Consider the following 16,531-nt stretch of genomic DNA (forward strand, 5'->3'; position numbering starts at 1 on the left):
CCATTTTTAATCGCCACATTTTACTATTAATGTTGCCATATAAAAGCATTTTTCTCAAATGTTCTCAAAGCCCCCCGGCCAAAGAGTAGTACACATAAAGACGAATACGAAACAAAGCGAGGCCGGATAGGTCTGAGGCGGGCAACTCCATTTCCCGCCGAGGTATGTATAGTGCTTTTCTCAAACATGGTATGAAATAAATAAAGTCTACTGAAAATAGTAACTTTGGATGGCTGTATCTCCGCGTCGTAGCGCAAAAATAATCGAATTTTCGTTCCCCTTTGATGCCCCGTATACGCTTATAAAAAAACAAAAAGTTAAAAAAAAATAAAAGAAAAAACGAATTTTTTTTTTGTATGAAAACGCACCCAAAATCAAATATTGTCTAGGGCCCGTACCAGTTGCAGTCGGCACGTCTACAAAGCCCCTTATAGTTTTTTTTTAATTGGCTAAATACCTGGATGTTATGTCACAATTATCTGTGTTTGGAAATTAAAAAAGAGGACTTTGGCTCCCCACAGACAGTCTTAAAAATTCATAATCTTAAAAAAAACTTGTATGCAAATTGACAGTTCAAACTGACACTGACAGCTGACAATTTTTTTTTAAGATTATGAATTTTTAAGACTGTCTGTGGCAAGCCTTTGCCGGGATTGACAGAATAGATCAAGAGCCCAGGCCCGCCAGACCTTCCTCAAATTCTCAAGGATGAAACTTTGGGACAATGTAGAGTTCACATCGGCGTTTAATGTGTGCATATTTTCTAGTTCGGCCCATCGGCCAATTTTTTGCTATCAAGTGATGAAGGTGAAAAAAAAAAGTGCTTACTTTCCTTAAATTCTCAAGGCTGATTTTTATATATGTGTTAGAGCACGTTGTTAGAAATTGGTTATCATCAATGCCAGACCGTTTCCGCCGGCCATAACTTTTGCCAGACGCGACAAAGTTGGCAAAAAACGACTCTAACTTACCTCATTTTCTCAAGCCTGATTTTGATATATGATACGCAGGGACCTATAACTAGACCGTTTGTAAGCAGCCAGACCAATCGGATGGACCCAACCATCCGCCAGACCGACTTAAAGTTTCGATATGAGCATTAGTAGAATTGAAATATTCCGGGTCTATAAAAGCTAAAAACTTGAATTTTCTACATTAAGCTACGTGTATATTGTATACTTGACGTAATAAGCGACTTTCAAAAATTTTACTTCTAAGGAAATAAAAAAATGAAAGTTTATATGTGGTGCAAGATTAATTTTAAGCTATGAATTTTATTTACACTGCGTAAGTACATGTGTATTTTATTATAAATATAACTTTTACCAGACGCGACAAAGTTGGCAAAAAACGACTCTAACTTACCTCATTTTCTCAAGCCTGATTTTGATATATGATACGCAGGGACCTGTAACTAGACCGTTTGTAAGCAGCCAGACCAATCGGATGAACCCAACCATCCGCCAGACCGACTTAAAGTTTCGATATGAGCATTAGTAGAATTGAAATATTCCGGGTCTATAAAAGCTAAAAACTTGAATTTTCTACATTAAGCTACGTGTATATTGTATACTTGACTTAATAAGCGACTTTCAAAAATTTTACTTCTAAGGAAATAAAAATATGAAAGTTTATATGTGGTACAAGATTAATTTTAAGCTATGAATTTTATTTATACTGCGTAAGTACATGTGTATTTTATTATAAATATAACTTTTACCAGACGCGACAAAGTTGGCAAAAAACGACTCTAACTTACCTCATTTTCTCAAGCCTGATTTTGATATATGATACGCAGGGACCTGTAACGAGACCGTTTATAAGCAGCCAGACCAATCGGATGGACCCAACCATCCGCCAGACCGACTTAAAGTTTCGATATGAGCATTAGTAGAATTGAAATATTCCGGGTCTATAAAAGCTAAAAACTTGAATTTTCTACATTAAGCTACGTGTATATTGTATACTTGACGTAATAAGCGACTTTCAAAAATTTTACTTCTAAGGAAATAAAAAAATGAAAGTTTATATGTGGTGCAAGATTAATTTTAAGCTATGAATTTTATTTACACTGCGTAAGTACATGTGTATTTTATTATAAATATAACTTTTACCAGACGCGACAAAGTTGGCAAAAAACGACTCTAACTTACCTCATTTTCTCAAGCCTGATTTTGGTATATGATACGCAGGGACCTGTAACCAGACCGTTTGTAAGCAGCCAGACCAATCGGATGGACCCAACCATCCGCCAGACCGACTTAAAGTTTCGATATGAGCATTAGTAGAATTGAAATATTCTGGGTCTATCAAAAGCTAAAAACTTGAATTTTCTACATTAAGCTACGTGTATATTGTATACTTGACGTAATAAGCGACTTTCAAAAATTTTACTTCTAAGGAAATAAAAAAATGAAAGTTTATATGTGGTGCAAGATTAATTTTAAGCTATGAATTTTATTTACACTGCGTAAGTACATGTGTATTTTATTATAAATATAACTTTTACCAGACGCGACAAAGTTGGCAAAAAACGACTCTAACTTACCTCATTTTCTCAAGCCTGATTTTGGTATATGATACGCAGGGACCTGTAACCAGACCGTTTGTAAGCAGCCAGACCAATCGGATGGACCCAACCATCCGCCAGACCGACTTAAAGTTTCGATATGAGCATTAGTAGAATTGAAATATTCTGGGTCTATCAAAAGCTAAAAACTTGAATTTTCTACATTAAGCTACGTGTATATTGTATACTTGACGTAATAAGCGACTTTCAAAAATTTTACTTCTAAGGAAATAAAAAAATGAAAGTTTATATGTGGTGCAAGATTAATTTTAAGCTATGAATTTTATTTACACTGCGTAAGTACATGTGTATTTTATTATAAATATAACTTTTACCAGACGCGACAAAGTTGGCAAAAAACGACTCTAACTTACCTCATTTTCTCAAGCCTGATTTTGGTATATGATACGCAGGGACCTGTAACCAGACCGTTTGTAAGCAGCCAGACCAATCGGATGGACCCAACCATCCGCCAGACCGACTTAAAGTTTCGATATGAGCATTAGTAGAATTGAAATATTCTGGGTCTATCAAAAGCTAAAAACTTGAATTTTCTACATTAAGCTACGTGTATATTGTATACTTGACGTAATAAGCGACTTTCAAAAATTTTACTTCTAAGGAAATAAAAAAATGAAAGTTTATATGTGGTGCAAGATTAATTTTAAGCTATGAATTTTATTTACACTGCGTAAGTACATGTGTATTTTATTATAAATATAACTTTTACCAGACGCGACAAAGTTGGCAAAAAACGACTCTAACTTACCTCATTTTCTCAAGCCTGATTTTGGTATATGATACGCAGGGACCTGTAACCAGACCGTTTGTAAGCAGCCAGACCAATCGGATGGACCCAACCATCCGCCAGACCGACTTAAAGTTTCGATATGAGCATTAGTAGAATTGAAATATTCTGGGTCTATCAAAAGCTAAAAACTTGAATTTTCTACATTAAGCTACGTGTATATTGTATACTTGACGTAATAAGCGACTTTCAAAAATTTTACTTCTAAGGAAATAAAAAAATGAAAGTTTATATGTGGTGCAAGATTAATTTTAAGCTATGAATTTTATTTACACTGCGTAAGTACATGTGTATTTTATTATAAATATAACTTTTACCAGACGCGACAAAGTTGGCAAAAAACGACTCTAACTTACCTCATTTTCTCAAGCCTGATTTTGATATATGATACGCAGGGACCTGTAACTAGACCATTTGTAAGCAGCCAGACCAATCGGATGGACCCAACCATCCACCAGACCGACTTAAAGTTTCGATATGAGCATTAGGTAGTAGAATTGAAATATTCCGGGTCTATAAAAGCTAAAAACTTGAATAACGAATTGAATTTTATATTATAAATAACGTAAACAAGGAAAAAACAAATTGGTGCAGTGCATTATAAATTAAATATTCAATTCAAAGAAGTAAACAATCAATGTTACAACGGTATATAACTAAACGAATTTCCTTTCTCCTACAAAACATGGTAACATACCTAAGTGACGAACTTTAGAATTACAAGTTTAGGAAGTTTAAACATTTGTACTCAATACGAACATCATCAACCCCGTTATAACCCATGTCGGAGATGCTGAATTTTCAGACACGAATAAATTTTTGGCATTCTTCAAATACATGTATGCCGTTATAAAAAGTTTAGAATACTTTACGTGTGTACACAACATATACACTTATACTTTCCACCTCATTTTAACTGAACTTATATAAATGCTTAAATAACTTTTGTAGTATGCGAGGGATTTGACATTATATGCAACATACACATAGTGCCTTTATACATAGTGTGAGGTCCCTCGCCCACAAATTAAAAAGGATCGATCTTAAAACTAATTTTAAACCACCTTGTTCGACGACCGAAAAAAAAGTTTAATTTACTTTTCTTCTTTAAATTTATAATAAAATACACATGTACTTACGCAGTGTAAATAAAATTCATAGCTTAAAATTAATCTTGCACCACATATAAACTTTCATTTTTTTATTTCCTTAGAAGTAAAATTTTTGAAAGTCGCTTATTACGTCAAGTATACAATATACACGTAGCTTAATGTAGAAAATTCAAGTTTTTAGCTTTTATAGACCCGGAATATTTCAATTCTACTAATGCTCATATCGAAACTTTAAGTCGGTCTGGCGGATGGTTGGGTCCATCCGATTAGTCTGGCTGCTTACAAATGGTCTAGTTACAGGTCCCTGCGTATCATATATCAAAATCAGGCTTGCGAAAATGAGGTAAGTTAGAGTCGTTTTTTGCCAACTTTGTCGCGTCTGGTAAAAGTTATATTTATAATAAAATACACATGTACTTACGCAGTGTAAATAAAATTCATAGCTTAAAATTAATCTTGCACCACATATAAACTTTCATTTTTTTATTTCCTTAGAAGTAAATTTTTTTAAAGTCGCTTATTACGTCAAGTATACAATATACACGTAGCTTAATGTAGAAAATTCAAGTTTTTAGCTTTTATAGACCCAGAATATTTCAATTCTACTAATGCTCATATCGAAACTTTAAGTCGGTCTGGCGGATGGTTGGGTCCATCCGATTGGTCTGGCTGCTTACAAACGGTCTGGTTACAGGTCCCTGCGTATCATATACCAAAATCAGGCTTGAGAAAATGACGTAAGTTAGAGTCGTTTTTTGCCAACTTTGTCGCGTCTGGTAAAAGTTATATTTATAATAAAATACACATGTACTTACGCAGTGTAAATAAAATTCATAGCTTAAAATTAATCTTGCACCACATATAAACTTTCATTTTTTTATTTCCTTAGAAGTAAAATTTTTGAAAGTCGCTTATAACGTCAAGTATACAATATACACGTAGCTTAATGTAGAAAATTCAAGTTTTTAGCTTTTATAGACCCGGAATATTTCAATTCTACTAATGCTCATACCGAAACTTTAAGTCGGTCTGGCGGATGGTTGGGTCCATCCGATTGGTCTGGCTGCTTACAAACGGTCTAGTTATAGGTCCCTGCGTATCATATATCAAAATCAGGCTTGAGAAAATGAGGTAAGTTAGAGTCGTTTTTTGCCAACTTTGTCGCGTCTGGCAAAAGTTATGGCCGGCGGAAACGGTCTGGCATTGATGATAACCAATTTCTAACAACGTGCTCTAACACATATATAAAAATCAGCCTTGAGAATTTAAGGAAAGTAAGCACTTTTTTTTTTCACCTTCATCACTTGATAGCAAAAAATTGGCCGATGGGCCGAACTAGAAAATATGCACACATTAACCGCCGATATGAACTCTACATTGTCCCAAAGTTTCATCCTTGAGAATTTGAGGAAGGTCTGGCGGGCCTGGGCTCTGGGTCTAGAAGCGCATTGAGTGAGTCTGTTTGGGTTTTTAGGTTATCATCCTTATATAAATAAAACTTCCTTTATTTACATACAAAAGGTGACGGTATATTAACTAACTTATTCTATATACACAAATTACACATAAAAAACTTCCGGCTGAGAGGCAATAAAGGTAATGGAAGGGAATGAGAAGGAGAAGCCGCCGGACCCCGGTGGTGGCAATTGCAACGATCTAGCGGATGATCACAATACAATGGAGGTAGATATAGGGATTAGGAAGAGAAACGCTAGATCCTTGGAATTGACACAAGCCGACCAAGCCCGCGAACCCCAAGAAAAACGTCCTACACAGGGAGACATTAGCAATGCGTCTGTCTCTACACTATATAAACACCCGGACCTTGAAAAAGAATCGCGCAAATACGACACCAAAGACTGTGGCCACTTCATAGTCCACATCTCACGTGAATCAGAATCTCCTAATATGAGTTCGTCTCTCCAGCCTCTTAGAGTTGGACAAATTTTTGCAAGGGAGAATGTCCCCGACATCAAAAAGGATGGTATTAAATCCATGGGCCGCAACCGCGTTACGGTAGAGTGCAAATCCGCAGATGCTGCCAACAAATTAATGGAGAACCCCTGTTTAGCTCGCAATAAACTAACAGCATTGATCCCATCCTACCATGTATCCCGCATGGGCCTTGTCCGTGGTGTTCCTGTAGACTGGTCAATGGAGGAGTTCGTCTCAGCTACGGATTTAAAAGAGGGAACTGGCAAAATTCTGAAAGCCCGCCGTCTCCAACGAAAGGTTCTTAAAGAAGACAGTGCACCATCATGGGTCCCGACCCAATCTGTGGTTGTTACATTTGAGGGACAGAAACTTCCTTCCAAGATTTTTGCATGCTACACATCACTAAACGTAGAAATATATGTGTTGCCCACTATTCAATGTAGGAAATGTTTGCGCTTCGGACATATCCAAACTCAATGCAGATCAGATGCACGGTGTTATAAATGTGCCAAAAAACACCCAGGCGATTCCTGCAACGTTGCTCCAGAGCATATTACTTGCCTTTTCTGCACAGCTCGTCATTTTGCCACAGATAAAAAATGCCCAGAATTCAATAGGCAAAAATCTATTAAATTGGTAATGTCAGAGCAAAACATCTCTTATCAGGAAGCTGCGGCCCGTACTCCAACCGTTCGTAAAACCTACTCTGACGTAACAAACACTATGTTTAGCCCCATAGTTACAGATGCCCCTCGACTCTCTCCCCCGATAGACACAACTCCCTCTAATTCACAACACCCACATAATGGACCAAGTGTATCTCAATCCCGCCGACAGACTATATACCGCCCCGTCCGACCTAGGACGCCACTTTCCCCAGTTATGACCGCCATGCTCACCAAAATATAATTTCTACACCTCCTTCTCAATTGCCAAACGGACATGCCCTCTCATTCCCCCAATCTTACACAGAGTCCACAAATGACAACAGTCTATCACTCATGATAACTCTGATGGAAAAGTTTACCTCCATGATTAGCGAATGCGTACCGAACAACGTTGCCCATCACCTTGCAGCCATCAGAACCGAACTAGCCTCAGTTAGCTCCCCTATTATGGCCCCTACGGCCACCAATATCCTTCAATGGAATAGCCGTAGTATTATTAAAAACAAAACTGATTTAATCAAATTAATCAACGATCACTCTGTTACGGCCGCGGCCGTCTCGGAGACATGGCTGAGGCCTGGATCCCGCTTTAGGATCCCAGGATTTTCATGCCTCCGTGATGACCGCAATGATGGTCGTGCAGGTAGTGCATTATTGATTAATAGAAAATTCCCTTTACTCAGATCCAGCTTCCCCCCCATTCCCATAACATTAACGCAGTCGCCGCTAATGTCATGGGAATAAACATTGTATCTATTTATATCCCCCATCCAAATCTAAATTTAATTCCTGACCTATCTACTCTCTTTTTTTCTGTTCCTCATCCTCTTCTGATCTTAGGTGACTTCAACTGTCATAACTCCTCCTGGGGTTCAGCATATAGTGACACTTTCTCCTCATTTCTCATTGATCTTTTTGATGATATCAACGTATCTATAATTAATGATGGCACACCAACCCACAGAGTATATCCCGGCCAGAACCCCAAGTCAGTCTTAGATCTTTCTGCTTGCTCTCCTAATCTTTCTTGTCTGCTCTCCTACCAGGTTTTGAACCAGTCTTTCGGTAGTGATCATTTCCCTATAATAATTTCCAAAGCATCTGCAGTATCGAGTCTTTCATCACCAGAACCTCTTTTAAAGTATAAGCTGGAAAAGGCTGATTGGCCCAATTTCTCATCTCAAGTAGAGGAGAAGTTAAATCAACTTCTTAGAGTAAATAATACTCTAAGTCCTCTTGAAAATTACTTCTTGTTTAAATCTATAATCCTAGAAGCAGCTGACTGCCACATTCCCAAGAAAAATCCGGCCAGCTCTAAGATTCCATCTCCCCGTGGTGGAATTCAGACTGTTCGGCAGCAGTTAAGGAACGAGATGCAGCAGAGCAGAGATATAATGAGTCAGGTCTCTCTGAAGATTTCAGTACTCACAAAAAAGTATCTGCCCAAACCAAGCGACTTTTAAGCAGAACAAAAAAGATTGGTTGGAAGGGATTCTGCGAAAGCCTTAATCCCAGAACCCCATCATCACTGGTTTGGAGAAACATAAAAAAGTTTCGAGGGTCATTCAAGCCCGACCCTCCATCATCTTGCGATTCTTCTATCTGGTTGGAAGACTTTGCAAATAAACTGGCCCCACCTTCTGTCCCGGAAGAAAGCTGCATTAATCCATCCTCTAATCTTCAGTTATCTGCATTTGACAACCCCTTTTGTATCTCGGAATTCGATATGGTTTTGACTGGTCTCCGCAACAGCTCACCTGGTGAGGATGGTATTCCGTACTGCTTCATCCAAAAACTTAGCCCGCTTTGCAAACAACACCTTCTAAACCTCTTCAATCTGTTCTTTACATCCGGTGAGGTCCCTGATGATTGGAAGACCCAAGTAGTAATCCCAATCTTGAAGCCAGGCAAGGATCCTCAACAAGCTTCTTCTTACCGGCCCATAGCTCTATCTGCAACCATGGGAAAAATATTTGAACATCTAGTGAAATGTAGATTGGAATGGTTTGTTGAAAACAAAGGACTCTTAGCAGATACCCAGTTTGGATTTCGCAAGGGGAAAAGTACCTCGGACAGCTTAACCATCTTGACTGCAGACATAAGATTAGCCCTCTCTGAGAAACAACAACTTACCGCATGCTTCTTAGATATATCTGCAGCTTATGACAATGTGCAGCTCCCTCTGCTCAGAGCAAAACTGCTTCAGCTGAGCATTCCTGTGAGAATTGTTAATATTGTCTCCAAACTCTTCATGGGAAGAACCATCAAAATTAGATCCGGTAAAGCTTTCCTCCCTCCTCGTATAGTATGGCAAGGCCTCCCGCAAGGCTCTGTCCTCAGCCCTCTTCTATATAATCTTTACACATTTGATATTGACCAATCTGTTCTCCCATTCTGTAATATTCTCCAATACGCGGATGACTTGGTAGTTTATACTGCGGACCATAATTTGGACAGTGCAACGGCTAGACTCAATGAGGCTCTTGTATACCTTAAGGAATGGCTGGATGAGCATGGCTTATCCCTTTCTCCCTCAAAAAGCTGCACTGTTACTTTCACACGCCGTCATTCCATCCCAAATGTATTTCTTCGCTATGAAGACCAAATTATCCCCACCAGCAATATGGTAAAATTTCTGGGAGTGCTTTTTGATTCCAAAATGTCAGGTGTTCCACATTTGAACCACATTGTTGGCAAATGCGAAAGAGGTATTAATGTACTTCGATCTCTCTCTGGGGTTTGGTGGGGTGCTCATCCATACTGCCAAAAACTTGTATATAATGCCTTAATCCGCAGCCAAATGGACTATGGCTCCTTTGTCCTAGAACCTTGCAATAAAGAAGCACTCAGAAAGTTGGATGCTATTCAAGCAAAATGCCTACGAATAATCCTGGGTGCTATGAAATCTTCGCCAAAGAATTGCATGCAGGTGGAGTGTGTAGATCCACCCCTATCTCTCCGTAGACAACTCCTTGCAGACCGATATGTATTGAGAGCTTGTTCCATATCAAATCACTTGCTCATCCCTCGACTCCAAGCTCTCTCCTCCTTGATTCCTGAAAATGCATATTGGTCTCATAAAGAAACACCCAGATTTATTTCTAGTTATAGGAAAATCCAAGACCTCTCTCCCTCACTTTATAGCACAGGCAAAAATGCAATATTCGAAACAGAATATAAATGTTTAATCTACTCCCCCAAAGTAATTTTAAATTTTAACATTAATAAAAGTGACCCAGGAGCAAATGCAAAATTAAACAAAGAACTGGAAAAGTGGGAAGATTTCTTACCAATATACACTGATGCTTCAAAACTGAACAATGATAGCTGTGTCGGAGCAGCAATTTGGATCCCCAGATACCGTGTCCTCCTATCATACAAATGCCCCTCACAGTCCTCTGTCTTTACCGGGGAATCAATAGCGTTGATGGAGGCTGTGGCATATGTGGAGTCCCACAACATTCCAAAAGTTATTATCTTCTCTGATGCTAAAAGCTGCCTACAGGCTTTAGTAGGCAACCATTTCAAAATGAAAATGTTATCCCCATTCATCCTCAATCTGAAACAATTATTACACAGATGTCATGAAAAAGGCCTACAGATAACATTAGTCTGGATTCCTGGCCACTGCGGGATAGAAGGTAATGAGGATGCCGATATGTGGGCAAAACAAGCAATCCTCAATGGTTCAGAGTCACACAGCATGGTTCTCGCATCCGATTTAATGATTAAAGCTCACCGTGATTTGAGAGATGACTGGCAGAAACTATGGGACAATTCCAGACGCCATATTGGAAAACATTATGGAAACATACAACCAATTATTCCATATAAACCATGGTTTTTCCGCTTCCGTTCCGCTACTAAATGGGCCACGTCTACACTCTGCCGTCTCCGATTAGGTCACGTCTGTACTCCGGTGTTCCTTGCCAAAATTAGGGTTCGGGATAGCTCCCTGTGCGAATGCGGGCTTGACGAAGGAACTCCTGATCACATTTTCTTTTCGTGCAGCAAGCTTAAACACTCGATGTACGACTTCTTACCAAAAAACATCCCGCGTCCTATCAATCTTCAAACGCTTCTGGTCCTCATGGACCCTCCCATTACCGCATTGCTTCTCAAACACATACAGGAAAATAACATTAAACTTTAAATTCTTTTATATTCCTTCATCTACTAAATTATTAATATTACACTGTCAATTTTATTGTCAATCTCTTATTTCTCCTTATGTTGGCATGCTTACTAACTGTCAAAACTATCGCCCTTTCCCGCTCTTTTCTCTAATGGCCCCTGTACACACATGGCCAACGGTTCCACCAGCCCTTTGTGAAACCCCTTGGCCAAGATAAGAGCCGCTGTTTACACATTGGCGAACCAATCACTTGGCATTGGCTCTTCATGAAAGATGGACGTGGAATGAAAAAATCTAGGAAATTCTTGGTCATAGACGTTGTCAGAAAAAAAATATTAAAAAATAATAACCCCGTAGTAAAATTTAATTATTTGCAATATTAACAATTTTTTGAATATTCTGATAAGAACATTTATCTTTTTTAGGAAATACATTAAACATTTGCAAGGTTATTTTATTTCCTAAAATCTACACTATTATTGGCATAGATAAACTTATTATTTTCGTAAATATATCACTACTGTCCTCTCTGACGGCTGACGACCAACTGAATGAAGCGCCAACGTGTAAACGCAGTTGGCCATTGGCGCCAAGATCCTTTGATGTGTGGACAAAAAACCGACACGAATCGGTTGGCCGGCAAGCGCAAGCGCCAACTGCCAACTTACGGCCAAGTAGCCCTCTACACACATGGCCAAGGGGGTTGGTGGAACTGTTGGCCATGTGTGTACAGCGGCCATAATAAACTGTACATTCGTCCTGTGCTGTCTGTGATGTCCTTAACAATAAATGTTTTTTTGTTTTAGGTTACCAGCTCCTTTCCCACCAAAAATTTTCACCGAACATTCTTATCGTGCGTTGTATGTCTTTAACGTCGTCGTTGGCAAAATCCCTCCTGTAAAAAGAGGGGAAGGCCATCAATTTAAAAAAAAAAAAAAAAAAAGCCTTTGCCGGCCTTGGCCTGCAAGGTTTGTATGAAATTCCATTATCTATCAATCGTCCTAGCCGCACCTGCAACGTCATACTTCGCTGCCAATTATAAGGCACATAACATCAATATTTCATACCATGTTTGAGAAAAAAGCTTTGTTCCATTTCTACTATTTTTTGTCAAGCTGTAATATCGGCCCTTTTAGGGTGCGCGCCCACGGGCGACAAAGTTGCTCGGCGACTTACGTATTTGCGGTATTTGTATGAAAAGTTGCGTCGCTTCGTGAGCGCACTTTCATACTAGCCCTTGGCCGCGACGGAACCCTATAAATGAAAAGCACATTTCTACAAAAAATACTTTATTCACAAAGATAAAAACTCAATCACACTTTAATTCTTACTTAAGTAAAAATTACAGAAAAACTTTAGGTATTTGATGATGATCATAGTAGCACCACAAAATTATAATTAAACCAGAATGAGTTGTTAGGCCAAAAAGTGTGTCCACATGAGAGGTTAAAGTTGGGGCTGGTGTCCCTCTCGCACTTATTACCACTATCAAAATCATTTGAATGACGTCATCACTGTCATCATTTGGGGATACCAGTCAATATTCAAAGTTACTACCAAATCTACTAATACCCAATTAAAGGTTTTTAATAATCGCGAAATTTTTTGGTTTTATGGCTTCATAATAATGACTTACCAATTCGTTACAAGGTATTAATACCCTTGCCTCGATATAATACGAAAATAATTTAAGAAGTTTATAAACTTAGTTATCATACAGGTAAAAATACTACTACTATAGTAATTTTTTAACACTGGTCACACGTGCGAGAGGGACACCAGCCCCAACTTTGACCCTCTCATGTGGACACACTTTTGCTAGTCTGTCAAGAACGCCTTTATGCGCAGGTGATAAGGTTCAATTTAGTATGGCAAAAAAAGTGTGAGCTCAGTCCCTATTGTAGGTCGATGAGCAGCATAGTCTGGTAAGGAGCGCCAGAATAAGGCTTCCCACAGACAGTCTTCAATGTGCAATGGACTTCAGTGTGCAATGGACTAAGGCTTCCCACAGACAGTCTTAAAAATTCATAATCTTAAAAAAAAATTGTATGCAATCTGACAGTTCAAACTGACACTGACAAGACACTGACAGATCTGTCAGTGTCAATTTGTATACAATTTTTTTTTAAGATTATGAATTTTTAAGACTGTCTCTGGGAAGCCTAAGGCTTGCCAAAGACAGTCTTAAAAATTCATACTACAGCTCTGCTGTCAGTGTCAGTTTGAACTGTCAATTTGCATACAATTTTTTTTTAAGACTGTCTGTGGCAAGCCTACGTTTCAACATTACTTACCAACGCCATCTATTTTTGTGTACGAAAAATAAAGTATTATTTCCAGAGAGAGGAGACAGATGGCATAGTTTTTCGTTTAAAATTTCTGTTGACAGTGATAGAATGCGTAATAAAACTTTATTATTCTTTTATTATTTAAGATAAGTATTGAAAATATTAAATGTGTAGTTAAATTATAGTTACTTAAAATAAATCTGTAGCGAATGGCAGTTTTTATCGTAAAACAAGACCTTAGAATATAAACATTTTACCTACTGCAAGTTCTACCATCATACTTTACCACCGAAATGACTATAATAAATAGGTAAACGAAATAAATACTAGGTATTATAGTGTGATAAAAAACGGTAAGTAAATTAAAAAAAAAACACATATAGGCCATAAGCACAGACTTTTGTAAAAATAAATTTGAACAATTTATTTTAGCCATTATTTGTAAAATTAGACATTAAGTTTTATAAATTTCCCTGTAAATTTGTGAAATAATAGATTATCGTAATATTATTCATTGTAGGGAACAAGCGCTGATCCAGCTTAGTGCCCAAAGAAGAGGGGGGGGGGGGGGTCATGACCCCCATGACCATGACTGGATCCGCGCATGGAAGGCAAATAAAATAAGTAAAATAGTGCAAGTGGTAAGTGGAATATTCAAAGTCACTAAAAAAAAGGAGTCAATAATTGTAATGCACAAAAAATGCTTTATGGCCAGGGTCTATACCTACTTTGTTACATTACTATTCTAACCACTACTATAGAATACTTGACACTGTCTGGTGATGAGGCACCTTTTCCTTTCATACTTTCTGCTGTTATAAGGTACATAAAATCAACATAAACTCTGTCCTCATCAGAAAGTCCGATAAAAATAGCTTCACCTAGACTTCAAGTGCTAACATATCCCCGCACCGCACTAATGACATCCACATACTGCCTGTAAGTGGGCGCGAGAAAGAGTTATTTTTCTCCCTCTCATTTACATGAAAAAAATCCAAGGTCGCGGTACGGTGCGGTAGTTTGTTAGCTACTTTAAGGGGCTCACAGACGATCAAAATACACATAAAATTCGTCGAACTCACAGGCCTGCCCAGCGGACCATCAGTGGGCTTTACAGTCAACAACTAAGCTGTTACAAAGTGCCAAAAATAGGTATACACACTTATATACATGTATAGGCAATAAAGTTCTGCATACATGTTTTTGGCATGTATTCATAGCTTTGTTGCCAACTGTACATGATATCTTAATACACAATGAAACGCGTAACCAATGCAGACACAATTAGAGTAACAATAGAGTAGAAGCTCCTGTTGGCCAATCCAGGTACAGGAATATTGTTCCCAGCGCCAGTGCAGGCTTGCAAATGGCTGAACAGTTCAATATAGTTCTTGGCTGGCTGGTTGGTGGTAGCCGTGGTGGGTTCCGAGAACCCGACGGCTGTGTTCTTGAAGAGCAAGTCCCGGGTTCCGTCGAAGCTGGAGAAGATTTCTAGGTTGACGTGCTGGGTGCCTGAGGATGCGGTGTAGCCAAAGTACTTTTCGAGGGTATCGAGGAGAGCGCTGATGCTGCTGTAGGCTTCGTCTTGTCTGGAAGAAGTTTAGACACTGGTTATAGTCTGGCAAACCAAAAGGGTTACGGGATAAATAAATATTAGGGGACATATCTTACACAAATCTAACCTAGCCACAAACTAAGCTCCAGACTATGCGCGCGAATCACGACGCGACGCCGCGAACGCGAGTGTAGAACTCTCTGCGTATAAATCCACACTTACGTTCGCGTCGTCGCGCCGTGATTCGCGCGCAGTATGTAGCCAGCTTTAGGGTGCGCGCCCACGGGCGACAAAGTTGCTCTGCGACTTACGTATTTGTATGAAAAGTTGCGTAACTTCATGAGCGCACTTTCATACTAGACCATGGTCGCGACAAAAAAGTCGCTTCGAAAAGTCGCCCGTGGGCGCACCCTCTTAGGAGAAGATATTAGTTTTCAGGAGGTCTTAAGTTAAGAATGGAATATTTTCAAAGTTGGCAACAAGCTAATATTAATGATAATAATGATACTCTCAAGATCGTGTTAATAAAATGAAGCTACAATCACAAAATTACAGTCTGGCAGAAAAGAGTAGAAATTAAAAAGTGGCAACATCGTGGTCTTGTTTTTTCACACATGTGCCGTTATTTGGGTAAAGGGACCTCAAGCTAGGAACATATTACGCGGACGTCCGCCGTCGCGCGACCGCGGACGCGGATCTAGACAATGAATATACACTTAACCGTGCAAACTATCGGTCATCGGTCGTGGACGTGGCTTTGAGCGCACGGACATCCGATCGAAATCGCTGGATGTTTTGGTCAGCCGAAGCCACGTCCCGAAGATCGTGCACACTGATCGGTCGCGCGACCGCGGACGTCCGCGTAGTATGTTCCTAGCTTAAAGCTAGGAACCATATCTTCTTAGTAGTTTGTGCTAGGAACATACTACGCGGACGTCCGTCGTAAATCGACCGCGACCGCGACCGATCAGTGTGCACGGAACAAAACATCCAGCGAGCCAGATTTCGATCGGACGTCCATGCGCTCAAGGCCACGTCCACGTCCGTCGACTGATAGTTTGCACGGTTAAGTGTATATTCGTTGTCCAGATCCCCGTCTGCGGTCGATTTACGACGGACGTCCGCGTAGTATGTTCCTAGCTTTATTGTCGGTGGCGCGTACGTCCAGCCGCGTCGTATTTGTATACGAACACTGTTCATAACGCCGTAATCGCCATCGGCAATAAGGTCCCTTTACCCAAATAACGTCACACATATTGATAAGGGTGCGCACCCACGGGTGACAAAGTTGCTCGGCGACTTACGTATTTGTATGAAAAGTTGCGTTCTGCTGACAGATTGACTGACAGTTTGAACTGTCTTTGCGCACAAGTTTTTTTAAGATTATGAATTTTTAAGACCATGGAACCTTACGTATTTGTATGAAAAAAGTCGTCGCTTGCGAAAAGTCGACCATGGTCG

The 16,531-nt window shown here is 39.3% G+C and overlaps 1 protein-coding gene across 2 annotated transcripts in view; it reads right to left on the bottom strand.

The window, feature by feature from the left end:
• Nucleotides 1-13,596: 13,596 nt before the first annotated feature.
• The window catches only part of LOC125239865 (transferrin-like), a 35,767-nt gene continuing 32,832 nt past the window's right edge, over nt 13,597-16,531 (bottom strand). For both annotated transcript variants that reach the window (XM_048147591.1, XM_048147590.1), the window contains one exon: nt 13,597-15,104. In XM_048147591.1, coding sequence (XP_048003548.1) covers nt 14,762-15,104 — 343 coding nt within the window. In that variant the 3' untranslated portion in view covers nt 13,597-14,761. The remainder of the gene's footprint in view (nt 15,105-16,531) is intronic.

The sequence above is a fragment of the Leguminivora glycinivorella genome, chromosome 26 (assembly GCF_023078275.1).
Source record: "Leguminivora glycinivorella isolate SPB_JAAS2020 chromosome 26, LegGlyc_1.1, whole genome shotgun sequence".
Classification (NCBI taxonomy): domain Eukaryota; kingdom Metazoa; phylum Arthropoda; class Insecta; order Lepidoptera; family Tortricidae; genus Leguminivora; species Leguminivora glycinivorella.